This window comes from Schistocerca americana, chromosome 3, assembly GCF_021461395.2.
Source record: "Schistocerca americana isolate TAMUIC-IGC-003095 chromosome 3, iqSchAmer2.1, whole genome shotgun sequence".
NCBI lineage: Eukaryota > Metazoa > Arthropoda > Insecta > Orthoptera > Acrididae > Schistocerca > Schistocerca americana.
The window spans coordinates 932,628,858-932,651,862 of record NC_060121.1 but is presented as its reverse complement, the minus strand read 5'-3'; the positions used below and the strand labels follow the sequence as shown (position 1 = coordinate 932,651,862).

The 23,005-nt window shown below is 41.0% G+C and overlaps 1 protein-coding gene across 2 annotated transcripts in view; it reads left to right on the top strand.

The window, feature by feature from the left end:
• Positions 1–23,005, top strand: part of LOC124605749 (beta-alanine-activating enzyme) — a 169,807-nt gene that overhangs the window by 15,259 nt on the left and 131,543 nt on the right. For both annotated transcript variants that reach the window (XM_047137629.1, XM_047137628.1), the window contains exon 3: positions 13,582–13,860. In XM_047137629.1, coding sequence (XP_046993585.1) covers positions 13,582–13,860 — 279 coding nt within the window. The remainder of the gene's footprint in view (positions 1–13,581; positions 13,861–23,005) is intronic.

The window sequence follows — 23,005 nt, the reverse complement described above, 5'->3', positions numbered from 1 at the left end:
ATCGACAGTATATTGCAAGAGTAAAATGGTTTTTGTCAAAATGTACCAGAAGTTCAAAATCACACAACGTGCAACCAAGCTATTTTCCCACAATTCTCCATTGGGTACTCTCATGTAGTATGGCACTACAGCCACAAAAATGTCCCTCAACAAGTTCTGCTACAAATAGTTTATCAGAGCAGGTGGAAACATGAAGCCTGCTCTCTCAACTCCCTTTCCAACCGAAGGAACTGTTAAGCAGCATGCATTCCTGACATACCACCAACTACACCTGTGGTTAGAGGAGGAACATAAAGATAAGGGCACCAAATTGGGATTGGGAGGAGAGGAATGACCAACTAGTTCCAAAACTCTCATAGTCGGATGCTGCCCCTGATGAAACCTTGAAGATTATTTTTTTGCCATTGCGCAAAAGATTGTGACAGTGGCACATGTGGCTGTAAAAATGTGTTGCATACCCGAATTGCAAGAGCAAGTGCAACAATGGAGTGAAAACATTAATTCAGGAAGAAGGTTACGATGACGACATCGGTATTCTACCTGTATTGTTGGACGACATCTTCACTTCTGACAAAGATGACTGAACCTCGACCCTTCGGCTTGAAAAAATCAAGGTGTTGCCTTGAATGCACTTTTCTTCATTTTTTAATTACGAGGGCGGCTCAATAAGTAATGCAACACATTTTTTTTCTGAAACAGGGGTTGTTTTATTCAGCATTGAAATACACCAGGTTATTCCCCAATCTTTTAGCTACACAACACTATTTTTCAACGTAATCTCCATTCAATGCTACGGCCTTACGCCACCTTGAAATGAGGGCCTGTATGCCTGCACGATACCATTCCACTGGTCGATGTCGGAGCCAACGTCGTACTGCATCAATAACTTCTTCATCATCCGCGTAGTGCCTCCCACGGATTGCGTCCTTCATTGGGCCAAACATATGGAAATCCGACGGTGCGAGATCGGGGCTGTAGGGTGCATGAGGAAGAACAGTCCACTGAAGTTTTGTGAGCTCCTCTCGGGTGCGAAGACTTGTGTGAGGTCTTGCGTTCTCATGAAGAAGGAGAAGTTCGTTCAGATTTTTGTGCCTATGAACACGCTGAAGTCGTTTCTTCAACTTCTGAAGAGTAGCACAATACAATTCAGAGTTGATCGTTTGACCACAGGGAAGGACATCGAACAGAATAACCCCTTCAGCGTCCCAGAAGACTGTAACCGTGACTTTACCGGCTGAGGGTATGGCTTTAAACTTTTTCTCTGTAGGGGAGTGGGTGTGGCGCCACTCCATTGATTGCCGTTTTGTTTCAGGTTCGAAGTGATGAACCCATGTTTCATCGCCTGTAACAATCTTTGACAAGAAATTGTCACCCTCAGCCACATGACGAGCAAGCAATTCTGCACAGATGGTTCTCCTTTGCTCTTTATGGTGTTCGGTTAGACAACGAGGGACCCAGCGGGAACAAACCTTTGAATATCCCAACTGGTGAACAATTGTGACAGCACTACCAACAGAGATGTCAAGTTGAGCACTGAGTTGTTTGATGGTGATCCGTCGATCATCTCGAACGAGTGTGTTCGCACGCTCCGCCATTGCAGGAGTCACAGCTGTGCACGGCCGGCCCGCACGCGGGAGATCAGACAGTCTCGCTTGACCTTGCGGCGATGATGACACACGCTTTGCCCAACGACTCACCGTGCTTTTGTCCACTGCCAGATCACCGTAGACATTCTGCAAGCGCCTATGAATGTCTGAGATGCCCTGGTTTTCCGCCAAAAGAAACTCGATCACTGCCCGTTGTTTGCAACGCACATCCGTTACAGACGCCATTTTAACAGCTCCGTACAGCGCTACCACCTGTTGGAAGTCAATGAAACTATACGAGACGAAGCGGGAATGTTTGAAAATATTCCACAAGGAATTTCCGGTTTTTTCAACCAAAATTGGCCGAGAAAAAAAAATGTGTTGCATTACTTATTGAACTGCCCTCGTACTATCAGTCCATGTAATTACTTTCATTATATGATTCGTAATGATATGATAAAAGCTATAATTATTTTAAAAAAGTGTTGTGTTTCAATTGAGATTACCTTATTTCCACTGTTAAAATGTCATTATTCACCAAAATAGCAAGATACAGCAGTTAAAACGCAGCAAGCTCTGAAATACTCATTTCTAGAGGAGCATTGGATTTGAGTGTACATCCTAGAAATTCTATAACTTTTGATTGGTTGAAGATAAAGTGCAAAAGTATACATCAAACTGAAGGAAATTTAATGCCACGCAGCTTCCTCTCTGAGTTTTCTGTGAAAAGCTCATGGGAGGAGCTAGAAGCAAATGTTTGACAAAAAGAATGAGGTGAAAATGACCATATTGTGAAAAAGGTAATTGCTATACATCATATAACGGAGCTACTGACTTGTAGGGAGGCACAAAAAAAAGACTGACAAACATGCTCCCAGCCAAACAGGACTTTATCTGATTAGACAAAACACACACACACACACACACACACACACACACACACACACACACAAATGTGCCCTTAAGTGCAACTCGCACAGACATGACCACAGTCTGGCTGCCAAGGCCAAACTGCGAGCAGCAGTGCATGATGGGACGAGCAAACTTGTTGGTAGGGGATAAGGAGGAGGCTGAGGAAGGGAGATGGAGGGATAGCAAGATAAGGATCGGGGACAGTAAAGTGCTGCTTGTGGGAGCAGACAGGGCAGCTAGATGCAGTCAAGAGGTTAGATGGAGGGCAGGAGGAGGGAGCAGTGGAAAAGGTGAGAAATACGAAGGCTGTGGGTGTTTTGGTGGAACAGAGGGCTATTAGGCTGGGATGGGAACAGGAAAGGGGGTAGGTGGTCAAAGGACAATGATTAATGGAGACAGGCCAGGAGAGATACAGGAATGTAGCATATATTGTAGGGAGAGTTCCCACCTGCACAGTTCAGAAAAGCTGGTGTTGGTGGGAAGGATCAAGATGGCACAGGCTGTGGAGCAGTCATTGAAATAAAGAATGTCGTGTTGGACAGCGTTCTCAGCAACTGTATGGTCCAACTGTTTCTTGGCCACAGTTTGTTGAGGCCATTCATGCAGACAGACAGCTTGTTGGTTGTCATGCCCACATAGAATTCAGCACAGTTGTTGCTACTTAGCTTTTAGGTCACATGACTGGTTTCACAGATAGTCCTGCCTTTGATGGGAAGGTGATGCTTGTGACCTGACTAGAGTAGGTGGTGGTAAGAGGCTGTATGGGACAGGTCATGATCTTCGTCTATTACAGATATATGAGTCGTGAGGCAAAGGGTTGGTAGCCAGGATTGTGTGGGGATGAACAAGGATATTGTGTAGGTTTGGTCAGTGGTGGAATACCACTGTACAAGGGGTGGGAAGGATAGTGGGTAGGCCATTCCTTGTTTCAGGGTATGACGTGAGGTAGCTGAAACCCTAGAGGTAGCCGAAACCCTGGCTGAGAATGTGTCTCAGTTGCTCCAGTCCTGGCTGGTACTGCGCCACAAGGTGAATGTTCCTCGATGACCAGATGTTGGGACTTTGGAACTGCTTGTCACTACCGATGTGATGGCCACAGGTGGCTAGGTTTTATGGAAGGGACTTCTTGGTATGGAATTGGTGGCAGCTGTCAAAGTGGAGGTATTGCTGGTGGTTGGTAGGTTTAATATGAATGGAGGTACAGGTGTAACTATCTTTGAGGTGGAGGTCAACATCGAGGAAGATGGCTTGTTGGGTTGATGTGGACCAAGTGAAGTGAATGGTGGAGAAGGTGGTGTACTTATGGAGGAATGTGGATAGGGTGTCCTCATCCTTGATCCAGATCACGAAGATGTCATTAATGAATCTGAACCAGGTGAGGGGTTTGGGATTCTGGGTGTTAGAAAGTATTCCTGTTGAGGGCCCATGAACAGGTTGGTGTAGCATGGTGTCATGCAGGTGTCCATAGTCATACCACAAGTTTGTTTGTAGGCAATGCCTTCAAAGGAAAAATAATTGTAGGTGTGGTGTCACCGCCAGACACCACACTTGCTAGGTAGTAGCCTTTAAATCGGCCGCGGTCCGTTAGTATACGTCGGACTCGCGTGTCGCCACTATCAGTGATTGCAGACCGAGTGCCGCCACACGGCATGTCTAGTCTAGAAAGACTCCCTAGCACTCGCTGCAGTTGTACAGCCGACTTTGCTAGCGATGGTTCACTGACTACATACGCTCTCATTTGCTAAGACGACAGTTTAGCATAGCCTTCAGCTAAGTCATTTGCTACGACCTAGCAAGGCGCCATATTCAGTTACTATTCTGAACAGATAATATTGTGAATCATGTACCATCAAGAGCGACATTCATCATTAATGGATTAAAGTTAAGTATGAAACTAATTACGTCTGCTTTCTGAATTCTGATTCCTTGTCATGTTCCAGACCTCACGTCAGTATAGTTCTTCCCTCCTCAAGCCAGCCTGCGTGAGCTAAACGTGTGCATTTCGGCCTCCTCTTGTAACACGGTGTTGGCTCTTCAGCCAACACAACAGTAGGTGAGAATATAGTTGGTCATGGTGACTAGGAAAGAAGTTACAGGTTTAGAATTCTGTAGGGCATTGGGAAAATTAGTGTTCAGTAGCACAAAGGCATGGGAATTAGGGATGGTAGTTTAAAGAGAGGTGGCATGAGTAGTGATGAGCAGCACACCATGTGGTAAAGGAACGGGAACTGTGGAGAGTCGGTGGAGGAAATGGTTTGTCTCTTTTATATAAGAGGGTAGGTGGTGGGTAGTAGCCTAGAGATTCTCTCATTGGGGGCACAGTAACAGGCCACAATGGGGTGTTCTTGGTGATTGAGTTTATGGACTGTAGGAAGCATGTAGAAGGGAGGGGTGCATGGAGTGGTAGGGGTGAGGAGAGAGATGGACTCCGAGGAGAAGTTCTGAGATGGGCCTAATGATTTGAGGAGAGCCTGGAGATCCTGCTTGCTTTCTGAAATGGGGTCATAGATTGATGAATCTGAGAGGTGGCGGAGTCCTGTCTGGTAATCCTTTTGGTTCAAAATACCAGTGCTGGAACCTTTGTCAGTTATTAGGTGGTAGTATACAGTTCTTTTTGTGGATGTAAGGTCAGCTTCCATTTTGAGGAATTTAAGGAATGATGGCGATTCAAGGTTCGAGGTTAAGAAATTGTGGAAAGTTAACAGGGGATGATTTGGGGGCAGTGGGGGTGGATCACAGTTGGAAGGAGGTATGAACTGTATCATGCACGGTTCAACATTGATCTTTGGTTGAATGTGATTGGTAGGGTCGCTGGCAAAACAGTGTTTGTACTGTAGGGACCGGGAGAAGGAGAGAGTACCTTTACCAAATCCCGCATGATTGAATTTGGGAATGGGGCAAAAAATGAGGCCTTTGGAAAGGACTGATATGTTTGTGGGGCTAAGGATTTGGAGGACAGTTTCGTGACTGTTTCGGGTTTGTTTAGGTTCTGGACTCTGTGAGGTAGGGGGAGTGAGTTTCTGAAGGTGTGGTAAATTAGTAGGTCTGCAAGGCAGAGTTTGTCAGCTATTAAAAGATGTGGGGGAGATTTGGAGCTTGTTGTAGAGGAGGTAGATAGTGGTAGTCCAAGGTGGGAATTGGAAGTGAACAGGGTGGAGAGATTTTTGAGGTGGCATTGTGCATACTGCTGTAATTGCTGATGAGAAAGAGTTTCAATGTGTGTTACAAGATTCAGGAATTTGGGATAGCAAGGAAGGAGAATTTTATGGATGGATAGGAGGTATTGCAAAGAGGTTTTGGCTTGATATGGTTCTGCAGGACTATGTTGGTGAGGGTTAAAGACTGGTGGAATCTGCACACATGGAGGTCATTGTGGAAGGAAGGGTTGCAGGTGGTTGGGTAATTTGATGGTAAGGCCATTTGGGACGATTCCATGAGCCAAGCAACAATGAAGGAACAATATATGGTACTGGGCTCTGGCTAGGGATAAGGAAACTTTTCTGTATTGATGCAGATCGAAGGGTCAAGGATTCATTGTGCAGGATAAAAACGCGTAAAAAATATGTAAATCACATAGAAATATGTCCAAAAAAATCCGCAAAAATACACCAAAACACGTGAGAAAAATCATGAAAAGGTTGCAATGGTTGACATCTGGGGGAATCTGTGGTAGGAGGTCGGTAGTGCAAGGTGGAAAACCAACTGAAATCAACCTGAAAAACACTATATGATTAAAGAAAAAATTAATAAAATGACTGGAATGTGGGTTACAGGTCCATGGGGGATAAGTATGAAGAAAGTGTGCAGTGAGGCTAGGAAGGCAACAAATGAAACACCCCCTACCAAACCCCCCCTCGTCCCTCCACCCCACCCCATCCTCCCACTCGTTCTCCTCTCTCTAGTGAGTTAGTACTACCTCCAAAACTGTTGTATCCAGCAGTCCATTTAATAAAAGTATATACAGTAATTAGCCAAAACATTATGACCACCTGCCTAACAGCTTGTTCATCCATTTTGGAATGAAATACATCACAGATTACGCACATCAGGATACATGTACATACAGTTCACGTAATTCGCATAAAAAATGGGCTGCTGATTTGCTTACGTGATGATGGCACCTGATAACAATACAGATGGGTTCCGTTGGATTTAAGTCAGACAAATTTGATTGGTGAGACATCAATATGAGTTAACTATAATGCTCCTCAAACAACTGTAGCATGGTTCTGACTCTGAGACACTGACAATTATACTGCTGAAAGATGACAATGCCATCGGGGAAGACATGAAGCGTGAAGGGATGCAGGTGGTTCACAGCTGTCATTGTGTCTTTGACTACCACCACAGGTCCCATGATAGTGCAGGAGAATGTCTCCCATAGTGTAATATTGCTACCACCAGCCTACATCCATGGCATGCTGCATGTTTTGAGCTGCTGTTCACCTCTATGAAGGTATTTGTGGAGATGAACATTGACCTAGTGTAGCAAAATGTTTGTCACCCGAAGAAGCAGCATATTTCCATTGATCGACGGTCGGATCCTGAAGGCCCAATACCCACTGCAGTCGTAATTGAAGATGTTGTTGGGTCGACATGGGAACATGTAGTTGTGGGGTGTTGTGGAGCTCCATATTCAACAATGTATGATGAATGATGTGCTCTAAAACACTTGTGCTTGCATCAGTGTTGTGATCTGTCAGCACAGATGCCACATATCACCATCTATCCTACTTTGCAAGGCAGACAAGCCTCCAAACCTTGTCTCCTTTGAAGAGTTGTGGATGTCGTACCATTTAGCCCCTAATGGCAGTCTTTCCATACATGTTCCAGGCAATAGCACATGAACATTCGACCTGCTCCACCGTTTTAGAGAGACTCATTCACAGGCTCTGCATAATAATAATCTGCCCTTTGTCAAAGTTGCCATCTCAGTGAATTTCCCTGTATACAGCCCATATCTTTGATAGGGTGATCCCCTGTCCATGTCTGCTCCACCTACAACTTTTGTTACCGTGTCACGTGCCCGCAATGCCACTAGGTGGCATCCAATGTCGTCGTGGGCAGTAACATGGGCACAATGGCTTGGAATTTAGTACAATTTGTTTGAAGACTTCCATGAATATGTCAGCTGCTACATGTGAGAGGGGGGAGCCCATGGCTATTCTGTCTGTTTGCTCATAAAATTTGCCCTGCCAACTAAAATACAAAACACAAGTGCTCTAGGTTGCAGAAATCTGGCGATATTTGCTCCTAGAGGACATTGGTGGTCTCAACTATAGGCATGTCGGTAAACAAAAAGTTTATGTGAAAGCTGACCGTAAGAGCTACTACTTGCTGTTCCCTTATAAGCTGATGAAATGTGTCAAATCCTAAAGACAACATTTCAAATGGCCATCCAGGCTGCATAATTTGTGGCCCAGATATTTTTCCAAATAATATGGGGTGAGTTGATCCCATTGATAACTGATCTCAAAGAACTGTCTTCCTTCTGGACTATAGGTACTCCATATATTCTTGGTGGCACTGGAACTTTTGACATGAGGTCCGTAGCTGTGTTGGCATTGATTCTAGGACTCTTCAGCACAACTTGTGTCTGTCTCACTATTTTTCCTATTAGACAAAGTTGTCCAAAAGGTACTGACGGATTTGGTGGTTCATTTCTGGAATGAACAAAATCAGTCTGTACCTTCAAAATATTTAGCATCTATGTTTTTGAATTCTGGCACATCTTCTGATTTACTGGCAAGTTTCCTGGAGGGTGTAAAATGTTTTAATTTGTCACTGAAGAATATAATTCAAAATTTAACATGTGCCAAATGTGAGTTGATGATATTGTATGGTTTAGAAGCATTTCTAATCAATGAAGAAGATAATTAAGCACAAATGTTTGCAACCTTCTCAAATATCACTGGGTTTTTCCAAGTTTGCTCTCAAATTTTGTCCTATGAGATGGATTGGAAATATTGAAGTCATGAACTTATTGCTAATTTGAAGAAGTATGTTGGTGAAGTTCAGAAAAGACCAACTGAAAGTCGAAACTTTGAAGAAACCAAACATTGCTGAGAAGACAAATTCCTTCATGCAAAACTTGAGTTTCTTGTATCATTGTCAATTGAATTTGAGGAACTGTTAACTAAGTATTGGTCAAACGCCTCTCTCTTCCGCTTTTTGTACAAAGATTTGTTCAGTTTAATGTATAGCATTGCTTCTCGATTCATAAAGATAACTGTCATGGTAATGGAGACAAATTGTAGCATGTTACTTGCTATTGATGTCATGAAAGCATGTAATCATAAAACAAGTTGTTATGTAGATATTGCATTTGGTGTCACTGATGTTAGCAAGAACTACATGCAAAAGGATATCCTTATTTTCAGAAGTGTGTGTACCGGTATTTTGCAAAGTCTGTATGTAAAAATTGCTGCAAACAAGGATGTAGCCAGAGGAGGCCCATGGGGTCTGGACCTGCCCTATCACCCAAATGAAATTACACAAGACGTAATTATTGTGTAGTGACATTGAAAGATATGAGGGGCGATGAAATGGTTTCCATTTGAGGATGTTGCTGCAGTGTGTATGCAAATAGTGTGACTCTGGTGTGGGTATATAAGCACCAACAGGTGGGAAAGGAATTAGTTTGGCTTTTGTGTCTTTCCGACGGGTGTGGTAAATGCAGAAACGTGAACCGTGGTGACATTATTACTAGTTGCGTCCAAACAGGAAAAATGTACTGTTGTTTCTTTCTTGGCTGGATAAACACTGGCAGACATCCATTGGAAATTGAAGAATTTGTAAGGAGCAGCATGTCTGTCGAAAAGTGCTGTTGGAGAATGGTGCAGCAAGGGATGCTACTGCTTCATGATAATGCACATCCGCATACAGCACACGACATAACGCCAAAGTTATGCCAACCTCAAATGGGAGACTCTCGATCACCCACCTGACAGTCCTGACCTCTCCCCATGTGGTTATCACTACTTCGGAACTCTTAAAAAAGGCCTTGAAGTGTCGACAATTCCTGTTGGATGATGACGTGCAGATGGTAGTTGTAGACTCCTTCACACAGCAAGACATGATATTTTTCCAAACAGGTATCTTCTACCTGGTGTATCAGTGGGATGGTTGCAATAGAGTTGCAAAATCAGTGATATTAGCTGTGAAGAATGCTTCATCAGAAAGAGTAGAAGCCTCAAAAAAGAAGAAATCTGATGAAAATGAAGTGGCCAATATTGGAAGAAGAATAGTTCAAGAAATAAGACCTCAAAAATGAAAAAAAGAACGATTATAGAAAAGGCAAAAGAAGAAGCTGAAGATTCAGGTGTTAAAATTTCAAGTTTACCTGAGAAACTTAAACATAGCATCTTTTACTGTGAAGTTTAACATTTGACATAAATTTTGTACCTTCAAAATTGTTATATTGTCTTAAGGAAAATTGTAAGTTTTCACTACATTAATATTTAAAACAATCTGTATTTTAATTGATTTGATAAATACATCTGAAAATAATAATACCCCATCCTGTGTGAGAGTTTAATGTTTTTATAGCATTTGGTGAGTGGTGTGCTTCAGTTCACACACAGTTACATTATTCATGCTGACATACAGTTTAAGTGATACAAGATTTATTACATTTATCTTTTATTTCAACCAGCTTTCAAGTTAGTAAAAAAGAAGTATTTTCATCATTGTACTATGCATATTTTCGAGAGGTCATGAATATAAGTAAAGAGATAATGAAAAAGTCATAAAAAGGTTGGGGATTTGATCCTCTGAAAATCTGTAGACACCCTGTATTAGTATGCCGTATGAAATATGTGACAGGAAAAGGCTAAAGCATGCCATCTCACATACTCATTAGTGACTGTATCTGTCAGTTTCCACATGAGATAGCACACTTCACTACTTTCTTACAGACCTGACCAATATGTTCCTCCTAGTTTAATTTGGAGTCACTACGAAAGCATAATGATTTCACTGTTTTACTTTCTACAGCTTTAGTAATCACCTCAGCGTTGGTTCTTGTGTTTTATCAGATTATGACCGAGTTCATTAGAAGAAAACCAGTTCATTCGTGAGTTGATGTGTATTGAGTTGTGTCAATGTGTCTGCATAAAACACTACACAACTAGCTCCGGCGTGGTAAGTTATATAATTACTTGCAATGATGAACAGAAATGGACCAAGGACCAAGCCCTGTGACACTGTAATCTGATCTTCCTTAACTAAGAGCATCTATTGTTAATTGAGGCAAACTGCCTTCTGCTCATTAAATAGGACTTGATTACAGCTAAGGGTAGGTTGTATATGCCATAAAATTACAGTTTTTCAAGCAGGGTTGTAAAGAGTATACAGCCAAAGGCTTTACTGAGACCATAAAATACAATAGATACCAGCCCTTATTTTCAAATGTAGTTAACTTCTGGTTAACAAATTCAGTGACAACAGTAGTAGAATTGTTATGACTTTGGAATCCAAGCTGTATGTTGGAGAGGAGAGCATGCTTGTTGAAATAGTTGTTTAGCTGGTTGTCTGTAAGAGACTTGAAAACTTTGGAGAAAATGAGAACAACAGGAATTGGTAGATAGTTTTGGGGCAGATGCTTATCTCTCTTTTTCAACATTAATGTACCTTTAGCATTTATTAGATCAGTGGTAATGATGTGTCCCTCACAAACTTCTGGTTCACTATAAATAAACAGATATGCAGTGCACAATCTTCTTCCATGGTACAAATCACAAGCAGGAAACCCTACCTTCTCAGTGTGATGACAGTTGAAGTAAAAAAACAAATTTTAATGCACACAGGTGTGGAAGTATGCATAATAGCATTTCATTACAAGAACAAACTTCTCATGCATGAAAATTGGAATATAAATAATTATAGACTCAATCTCATTAGTAGTAATGGAAATGTTATCTGCAAAGAAAATTATAAATAAATCAGATATATGCCATGAGGAGGGCAAATATGGATGATGATCTTAATTGGTATATTACGCCTTCAGTTATGATTAGTTTTTGAGTCCTTGAATTGAATTTTGCAAACAATTAGTGTTTTCTTGTTGATTATTTCTGTGAAATTCAAAGACTTGTGTACAAAGAGATAGCATAGGGACAAAGAGATAGAATAGAGACAACACTGCAGCCAGAATACAGCAAATTTAATAAGCCTCTGCCATATTTTCAGAAGTCAAAAGAAAATGTTGTGATACAGGACATAGGCGGATAATGTGTCAATAGCTATGAGATAAAGTCCATCTGTTAATGTTGAGCAGTTAAAGGCAGAAGTGAAATTAAATTGGTTGCTTTCAGCAATTGCTGTTATACATACATACAAATACTTCAATCCCAGATGATCTGGAGTGTGACATTCAGAAAAAGAAGACATGGACTGGAAAATTCAGTTTGATATCAGTGTTTGTGTGGATTAATGCATACTCCACTATACATAAGACACATCCAAAACAGCAAATTCCAAATTCAGCTGGAGATATGTGTAATCCACAACTTCTGGAGAACAGAATTAAGAGAGAAATGTTTGAGAAAATTTTGCTTTTATGTAAATTGGAAGTGAAGAACACATTTCCTATGCCACAATTGCAATGTTGACACTTTTATTGTTCCAAGACTGCAATCACGATGTACAAGGTGTGTTCTTTGTTTCCAACCATATGTACTGCCCCATAGCACAGCATGTGCACCTTATATGAATTGTATGTGACATATTGTTAAATTTGTATTTGATATAAGTGAAGTAAACTGATTGTTACATAGATCAAGTAAGTAAACTCCAATTCATGGATCAGATGTAGTACAACTTAACCCACCCAGCCAGTCAAATATACAGTGAAGTTGTTGGATGATCATAAGTTTATAAAATTAATTCTTAAGCCACACCCTAGCTAAATTAGCTTTCTACTGAATTAATTTATCATCTATCCATTATAAAGATCTAAACTTTGTAAAATGACTACTCACATATGAAAGCATACGAAGATTGTTTCATAGAGTAACTTGACCATCTTACTTTGCATGCAAAGAACTCCTCTTGTAATCTGAAACAAGTAACTGTATATCCACAGAAAATTACAGGCCTTCCTGTCTGTTAACCCATATTTTATAATGTGAAAGCATATTTCATTTAAAACTTCCAGAAAGCAACAAAAACAATTATTGGAGTAATGCGTACTACATCTGTGAAAAACTGATCACTTTCCTTATACTGCTTATATAAAAAGAATGTAATTCACTGCACCTTCCATCCAGTAGTTTTCAGTCACAACAAAAATGTGTAGTCCCATGATACTGACGTTTCGGAAATGTTACGAAGGATGCAAATTCTTTGAATATCGTATGGATTAAGGTATATGCCATGGAGAGCGTGAAAGAAACAAGCTTTATTACACAAGTAAACAAATACATAAATGTACACAATACATAGCGCAGTTATAGAAAGTATGTAAAAGTATGTACACTAATCTTCAAACATATTCCAGGGTATGTGCATGCATTTATTCTTTGAACACATGGCAGGCACGGTCCTGAAAACAAATTCAGCAATTGTGTGGATTACAAAACTGTAGACAGAACTTCTCACTTCCAAAACAACTGCAGAATGACTTTCTGAAACGTAGAGACTAGTAGTATGGCATGGCAGTGCAGGGAGCTGTGAATAATGTGCCACAGCCTTTCTGTATATTCTGTACCTCTTTCATTGTTGCTTTTTAATTAACCCCAAACACCAACTACCTTATACCTTGAAACATTGATTATAGTTGTAGATGCGTATGCTGCAGAGTCTTATATAGTTACCAGTTACCACATTTAGTGTTTAGTTATGTCTGAACAGACTTAAGGAGTGCCTGATGGTGAAACGTACTTAATGCATATGTAAATGTGAAATGAGCTATTTGCATCTATGTGAGTTAAAGTGGCATTTTTGTGTAATATTTCTGGAAATATCATTGCCAGAAATTTCTCTAATATGCAACAGTTAAAAAATTCATTGTAATAATTGCAGTAGAAATAACTACTTAAATTTATTCAGTTGATGTATGATTGCTTTTCTCTGGAATCAACAGGCACATTCTCCATGTTCAAACATCAGATGTCGTACTACTTGGGACGTCACTTACATTTGATCCTAGCATTGTGGAACTCTTTCTAGCTTTGGCAAATGGTGCTAGTCTGGCATTACCAACTGCCTATGAAATGGCAACAATAGTGCAGACGACACCATCATTGATGAGAACACTATACAATTGGAAGATGATTCCGAAGTTACGGTGTTTAGTTTTGGGTGGTGAACCCTGTCCATCACCTTCCATTTTAGCACAATGTTTAAACCTACTACCATCAAGGTAGGTATTTTCATATATCTGATCAGAAGTTATGTACATTGTGGTGTCTCTTGTGTTAAGTACTGCAAGTTAAACTGATCACCCTCCAGTGACAGTAACACTGATTGGATGTTAAAGAAGAGAAAATCACCACTTCATTCCTATTCCTGACTGATTCATTCAAATACACTCAAGTGACAAAAGTCATGGGACAGCAATATGTACGTACACAGATGGCAGTAGTATCGTGTAAACTAAGTATGAAAGAGTAATGCATTGGCAAAGCTGTCATTTGTATTCAAGTGTTTCATGTGAAAAGTTTTGCGACATGATTATAGCTGCAGGACAGGAATTAACAGACTTTGAACATGCAATGGTACTTGGGAGCTAGATGCATGGGATACTCCATTTTGGAAATTGTTAGGGAATTCAGTATTCTGAGAGCCACAGTGTCAATAGTGTGCTGAGAATAGCAAACTTCGGGCATTTCCTCTCTCCATAGACAATGTAGTGGCCAATGGCCTTCACTTAAAAACTGAGAGCAGTGGCGTTTGTGCATAGTTGTCAATTCTAACAGACAGCAACACTGCATGAAATAACCACAGAAATAAATGTGGGATGTATGACAAATGTATCAATTAAGACTGTGTGGCAAAATTTGGCTGCAGCATCTCTCCTGGACTTGTGGCCATATCAGTTGGGCCCTAGATGATTGGAAAATGTCCTGGTCAGATGATTCCCCATTTAAGTTGTCAAGAGCTGATGGTAGGGTTTGAATGTGGCACAGACCCGACGAGGCCATGGACCCAAGTTGTCAACAAGGCACTGTGGTGGCTCTATAATGGAGCGGGCTGTGTTTACATGGAATAGACTGGGTCACCTGGTTGAACGGAACTGATCATTGACTGGAAATGGTTATGTTTGGCTACTTGGAGACCATTTTCAGCAATTCGTGGACTGCATGTTCCCAAAAAATGATGGGATTTTTATGAATGATGGTTCGACATGTTGCTGGGCCACAGTTATTCACAATTGGTTGAAGAACATTCTGGGCAATATCAATGAATGTTCTCTCCACCAGATCATCTGCCTTAAATCCCATTGAACATTTACAGGCCAGAATAGAGATGTCAGTTCGTGCACTGAATCCTGCAGTGGCAACATATATGGAATTATGGAAGGCTGTAGAGGCTGCATGGGTTAATATTTCTGCAGGGGGATTCCAACAAAATGTCTGTGCTGCATCGAGTTGTTGCACTATGGCAGGCAAAAGGAAGTCCGACACAATATTAGAAGGTGTCCCGTGACTTTTGTCATCTCAGTGCAGTAGTATCTCAGACCCTACTGAGGAAAGAGCTGATGTTTATGTGATATTTTCCTTTGAATCTACCTCTTATTGTGTTCATTTCCTCCTGAAACACCCTGTATATTTAAGAAAACTAACAAAAATAAACTGCTCAAAACCAGTTTTGCACTACTTACATATCTGCAGATGTATGTAGGGCTTAGATTCAAGGGGAGTGGGGAGCAAAAGAATAACTCTTAAGAAGCTTCACTGTGAAATAAAAGTAAAACAGTAACTAAAATAAATGAATTCTGTCCATAAATGCACATCCATGAAACCAAAGTCTACTGTTGGGTATCATCCAGTGTCATGTTACTCCACCCAATCATACTTGGATCCTCCTTGGCTCACTTTCCTGTTGTTCTGGCTCAGCCCCATCCAGCTCACAGTTGCTGGCACTCCTGAGATCATTTAGTTTGTGAAGAGGGTCCCTGTGATAACTCACGGCAAGTTTTAACAGGCTCAGGCATGCTCAATCAGCTTCTTATAAGGCAGATACTGCAGAATGTTCCATTTGGTTCATCCCTGCCTCTTGGAGAAAGGTAATCGCAAGGTGGGCACAGTGTACTCATACATTATAGTCTCTAAATATGAACCTGCTGCTAAAATTTTGACTGTAGAGCTGGATAAAATGTTGGTGCATGCTGCTCTGTACTACATATTACTGTAAACAGTCTACTTATTATACAGAATGGTCTAGATAAAAGTAGCCCATGTAAGTATAAAGGAAATGCTGTGAAATTACAGAAACGAAGAGCTGAAATGGACTTACCATTTATTTCCAATGAAAAATATAGTGAAAAATGCATTTACAGAAGATGTTGAAAGTGATCCCCTGCAACATCAATACACAGCTACGCACTTCTAAACATTGGCAGATGCATCTGACGTGAAGTTTGGATATTGATGGCAGCACATCGTGGTTGTGTTGTCTTTCAGTTCCTGTATTGTGTGTGGATTTGTTTGATAGATCTTGCTCTTCCAATGTCCTCACAGGAAAAGATCACTTGTTGTTAGATCTAGCGAGTGTGGTGGCCATAAATGTTTGCTGACAGTTCATTCCTCAGTGAAGACATTGTGGACTCATCCCAGGGATACCTTAGACATACGGCATGTTGCCCCATCTTGCTGCAAGAAGCAGTATTGTCTTTCATATTCAGTGAGTTGACCACAAAATGTATCAAAAATTTCCATATGTGCAACTGTGTTGAGGGTAATGTCAAAAAAATATTGGTCCAATGATGCTCGTTCCTGTTACACTGCACCAAATGTCAATTTTTTCCATCATGGAGTGATTGTTGACCTGCAGTATTAGGGTTTTCCGTTGCCCAGTACTTTGTTTTCTGTGAATTCACATGACAGGAAAGATGAAACCATGGGTCATCATCACTCATGATGTAATGGAAAGGGTCTAATAAACTGTCGTTGGTGATACTCAAAAGCCATGTACAGTAATCTACACATCTCTAACTCTCATACTCCCATAATTGCTGCGCAGCCATCACACCATATGGCTTCATATAAAGACTTTTCAATATCCGCTGGCAACTCCTCCTATTTACCTCCGCCTGTTGGGCCAGTTTTTGTGTAGACTTCTTTGGGCTCTGAATAATTTTTCAGCTGATGTTTGCAATAACTTCTGGTGTGTGAACTGAAAGAATTCTTTGTCATTTCACATTTTGCACAGATCCGTAGGTGTGCCAGTGTTTATATTGCTCTCTTTGCTGGTAGTCCTCTGTCCAGATACTCGACCCCAAGAATTTCTCAAATTTCCTTAATTGAACCTGTTTTCACATATGCTTCCACAATTTCAAGTCTTTCTTCTCTTGACAAAGTCCTATTGCAGGCCACAAAGAGAAACATCTAACTTCACTGATGAAACTGAAATGCTGACAGAAGATTGCTAATAATCAATTATTGCATAAAACTGTCCATCATTGTAGCAGTTTGCTCTGTTTCAGTTGCCAAAACATTGCATTCACATTTTAAAGGGGAGTCGGGCTACGTTTAATGGCACCAGCGTGTACTATTCACAATATGTTTCAGAGAATAATATCTCTGTCATGAGGTGGATTTTTGTCAGTTAATAAGGTGTGGATGTATTGTATGTACGACTGTTGGGTAACCTGTGGCACTGTCTTTCAGTGCTCGTAGGCTGTTTTTTCAGTCATCATAACATCACATACACTTTCATTGTTCTTATATTGCACAGCCTTCAAAATACTCTTGACAGTGATGAGACATGTCTGACTTTGATGATCCACGACCCTGGTGACCCCATAGGACTCTGTTTCTGAGGTGTGCACTGGACCTGGCTATCTTCACACTCTTCTTCAATGATTGTCAGGCATAAGACAAATACTGTGCTGTTGTCAGTGAAAATGACCTGATGACATTGATCCATGCTCTATCAGGTATTTCCTGCCCCCCTCTGTGCACACCACAGGGCTGGGAAGTTTGTACTGTTGTCTATAATGGTTGCCTAATGACCAAAATTAATTGTGTTGAGACTGTTGCATTCTGTCTGGGTCAACACCTCCCTCACTGTTGCCTCTAAACAGGCAGTGCACAGTTCTGTTGCCTTCTGCTTTAAGTACATATGAACCATACTCTGTGGTTAGCAATTATCAGCTGGTGGTGTTAATTGCAGGTGACCATTATGAGGGGGAACTTCAGTTAATTTTTTTTCTTAATAGTGATCGAATTACTAAATGATGTCACTAAGATATACACCAAATCAGCGAGCAAATTCCAGGATGGATAACTACTCTTTACTGTGGACACAGTCCAAGTCTGAAATCGCTTTTGAAGGCATGTTAACAGACGGGACAATACAACAGCCATAGCGTCCCTTTTCTGACTGGAGATATACTACAGTGGTTTGATAAGTGTGGTAAAAAAGGAAGAAAAGAGTTTTTTTTTTTTTTTTAAACAACTCACCTTACTTCTTGAGATAATCTCGTTTGAGGAATATACACTTGATCCAGTGATTCTGCAGCTTTTTCATCCCATCGGGGAAAATAAGTTCTGTCAAACTCTGCAAAATACTCATTGACTGTAATGATCACTTCCTCATTTCATGAAAATTTCTTCCCAGCAATGCAAAGTTTTAAGTTAGGGAACAGGAAGAAGTCACTTGGGTGGATGCCTGGTGTATAGGATGGTTGAGGAACCAACTGCAAGTCCAATAAACTCACTTTTGCCATTGTTATTGCTGGCGTGTGGGATGGTACATTATCCTGGTGAAAGAGCACTCTTCTGTGGGCCAAACTTCAACAGTTTTCATCTAACACAAGTTTCAGATGATCAGACAATGAAGCATATAAGAGTCTAGTTATGGTTTTGCCTTTATCCAAGTAATCTATGAGTATTATTTCTTGGGAATCTCAAAAAAATGTGGCCATCACCTTACCAGCTAACAAAATGGTCTTTGCCTTCTTCAGTGCAATTTCACCAGCCTTGACCCAATGTTTTGATTGCCATTTTGTGTCTGGTGTGTAGTGACAGATCCAGGTTTCATCAACAGTCACAAATTAGTGCAAAATGTCTTGCAGACTGCGATTACACATTGCCAGACATTGTGTTGAAAAGTTCTGCCAAAAGCACTTTTGGTTGACTGTGAGCAATCGCGACACCCACTTCACACACTGCTTCTGCATAGTCAATTCTCCATGCACAATATTATGCCCTCATTTGGTTGAGATGCCTACAATCTCAGCAATTTCATGAATTTTTATTTGGCAATCTTGCATTATCATGTCATTGATTTTGTCAGTGGTTTCTTTTGTGGTGACTTCAGTTGCATGGCTGGAGCATGCTTTGTCTTTGGTGCTTGTGCAATTGCGTTTAAATTCGTTAACCTTAAAACAAATGATCTGCAGGGATGGTGTAGAGTTTGTGTTAACTTCATCCTATTGAGCAAACATCTCTTTTCTCCATTATCAAACGCACTCTGACCAATTCAGAAGACTGTTAACAATCAAGTGTATGCTGTACAGTGTTGAATGACCCTGGGAATAATCAAGCTTAAACCAACTATGAAGGTGCAACAAAAGTATTCCATTCCTTAATGGAAATTTACCAGACTAACCATGGAGGTTTTATTGTTTTTTATTTACGTGACATGAAATCTGCAATCGTAAGAATATCTCATTTCATCTTTTTAACAGAAAATGCTTCAGGAAATATGTAAAGGGAGAGGGGTAATCACCATTCTTCATCTGCAGCTGTGGAAATATTGCAGCAACTTTTGTAGGAATGAACTGTCTAACACATTCCTCTCTATATATTTTCTAACAGAATTTTGCCCTAGAGATCTGATCTACTTCTGAAGCTTTAGTATCATTGCATTAGTAATCATTACTGGTTGTTATTTCTGATTCCTTTCTGGCATGTAGTATGTTTCTCTTGGCACAGATTTCTGAATAACTTTCTCTCATTTATGTAGTCTTTGCCTTTCTCCAAACCACTGAGTACCATGTTGTGACAACAGAAAACTACAAGATGCTTGAAGATTGAAATATATTAACATCTCTTTATTCGTAAGTCTTGTTCAAAACATGGTTCAAAAGGCTCTGAGCACCATGGAACTTAATATCTGAGGTCATCAGTCCCCTAGAACTTAGAACTACTTAAACCTAACTAACCTAAGGACATCACACACATCCATGCCCGAGGCAGGATTCGAACCTGTGACCGTAGCGGTCGCGCGGTTCCAGACTGAAGCGCCTAGAACTGCTCGGCCACACTAGCCAGCAAGTCTTTTTCCTATTGTTGATGAAAAGATGATCTTCTCCTGTCCCATTTATTAGTAAGATTACAGTTACTTATACATTCTTGTTTAATGAAATACATATTGCCATACTACTACATTTAAAGTTTATTTTAATTCTTCTGTGAAAGCCTAAATTCATTTTTATAAGAACAAAAATAATCAATTATTAACAATGTATGTAATTGGGTGGATTAAAAAAAAAATCTACTTGCTAAGTGGCGGCAGGAGAACACACACACACACACACACACACACACACACATACACACACAAAGGTTTAACTTATGCAGGCTTTATGAGCCAATGGCTCTTTCTTCTGGCAGAAGATTTGAAGGGGAAGGAAGACAGATGAAGGTAAACGACTGGAGAGGATTAGAAAAAGGGGTATGGTTTGGAAAAGTCACCCAGAACCCTGGGTCAGGGGAGACTTACTGGACAGGATGAGAAGGAAAGACTAATTGTTGGGGACTGCATTGGATGAGATTTGAAAACCTGAGAACTTAAAAGTGGAAGACAGGCTAATATTCAAGACAGAGATTAGTGCAGAAACATTGTGCACGAGTTAATAAGAGTGAAAAGCTGAGTCCATTGTATGAAACAGTGTTGGCAGGGGGGGGGGGGGGGGGATGGTGAAAAATAGACAGGTCAAAACATGAAAGATGTAGAAAACTAAAATGGAATGAAGGAAGGATTAGTTACTGTGAAGAAATGCTGAGATGGAGGAAATTAATGTAAATTAAGGCCAGGTGGTTGGCAAGACCCAAGGACATGTTGTATCGCTAGTTCCCACCCGTGGAGTTCTGTGAAACTGCTATCTGGGGGAAGAACCTAGAGAGTGCATGTGGCGAAACAGGCACTGTGGTCGTGACTGTCATGTAGTAGAGCATGCTTCGCAACAGGATGCAGTATGTTGCTGGTATACACCCTTTGCCTGCGCCCATTCAATTCATCCTGACTGATAACTGGGTGGTAGTCATATCGATGTAACAGGCCGAACAGTGTATACATTAAAGCTTATACGTGATGTGTTGTTTCACAGGTGGCTCTCCCTTTGATAGTATATGTTTTGTCAGTGATAGGGCTGGTATAGGTGGTGGCAGGAGGGTGCAAAGGGCAAATCTTGCAGCAGGGATGGTCACAGAGGTAGGAGCCATAAGGCAGGGAGATGGATGCAGAAAGAGCATAGGGTCTGAAAAGAATATTGGGGAGATTGGGAGAGCAACAGAAAGCTATTCTAGGAGTGGTGGGTAAAATATCAGACTGAATGGATCTCATTTCAGTGCAAGATTTTAGGAAGTCGTGGCCTTGTCAGAGGAATTGAGTAATACATTCCAGACCAGGATAATAATGAGTGACCAGTGGTGTGCTCCGAAGTTGTTTTTTCTAGGGATCAGCAGTACCAGGACTGGATGTAATGGCTCAGGAAATCTGCTTTTGAACTAGACTTTTGGGGTAATTAGGTCCAGTGAAGGCTGAGGTGAGAATGGTGGTGTATTGCTGTGAAGAGTCTGCATTAGAACAAATATGTTTGCCTCGAACACAAAGGCTATATGGGAGGAAATGTTTGACGTGGAAAGGATGGCAAGTGTCAAAATGTAAGTACTGTTTAATGTGAACAGAAGTGCATAGAAGGCCTTCAGTGTGGATGAGATCAACATCATGGAAAGTGGAATAGGATTTGGAATAGGACCATGTGAAATTTAATTGGGAGATGGTATTAAGAGATTCCAGGAATTTTAACATGTCAACCTCCTTGTGACAAAGATGTCATCAATGTATCTAAAACAAACCAGAGCCCGAAGGCTTATGGATCCCAGAAAATCTGCCTCTAAGAGATCCATGAAAAGATTGGTCTAGGAAGGATCCATCCTGGTTCCCTTGGCTGTACCCGTGATTTGTTTGTATGTCTGCTTCTCAAAGATGAAGTAACTGTTGGTAAGTACAAACCTGATTAAGGTGATCAAGAAGGATGCCATAGGTTTGGAATAAGGTGGATGCTGATTGAGGAAATGTTCAGCAGCAGTCTGACCACGTGCATGGAGGATGTTGGTATAGAGGGGGATGGGATCAGTGGTGACAAGCAGGGTGTGTAGTGAGAGTGGGACAGACATGGATTTCAGACGATCCAGGAAATGGTTGGTAGCTTTGATATAGGAGGGAAGTCTTTGTACTATGGGTTGAAGGTGTTGAGCAACTAAGGCAGATTTACTTTTGGTGGGTGCCTTGAAGCCAGCAACTGTAGGATGGCCAGTATGATTGTGTTTGTGATCTTAGAAAGAAGGTAAAAGGCAGATATCCGTGGTTTAGGTGGGGTAAGAAGTTCTATGGGTTGAGGTGTAAGTTCTTTTGAGGGGCCTGAGGTTTTTAGGGGGGACTACAAATAAATTTGAATCACCCGATGGGATCTTGATGGTAGATGGTCTTTGTAAAGTTATCATACAGCTGCCGTACACTGTCACTAACATACTTCTTTTGGTCAAGTACCATAGTGGTAGATTCATTGTCTGCTGGGAGGATAATGATGGAGTCATCAGGTATTAGGGAATGTAGAGCCTGGAGTTCTGCAGAGGACAGGTTAGTGTCATGTTGTAGGTACCTGAGGAAGGGTTGTGAAGCAACACTGGGTGGATCAAGTTGAGATTGTGGTTGGAACTGCTCAAGGCAAGTTTCAATGTCAGGTTCGCTGTCGGAAAGGTTTTGGGGTGGGATTGCAAAGTGACATTTCCAGTCGAAGTTAAGTGTTAAGGAAAATAGGTCTTTCACCAAAGCAGCATTTTTCAATATATAATTAGAGTTGAAAGTGAGATTTTTTTGGTGAAATGCAGTACTGTTGTGACTGGTTCTTGTGATTATGAGTTGTTATTGGTGTGGGAGAGTGGTGAAGGCTGTTGGATGTTGGCCAAGCTCTGTTTGTAGGACAGGAATGGTGGTTGATTGTGTGGCTGATTGGGGAACTGCAGAAGGACAGGAAGGAAAACACCACTGTCGATGTAGTTTAGGAGAAGGTGGGATATCTTTTTGAGGTGAAATTTGGCATGTTGCTGCAG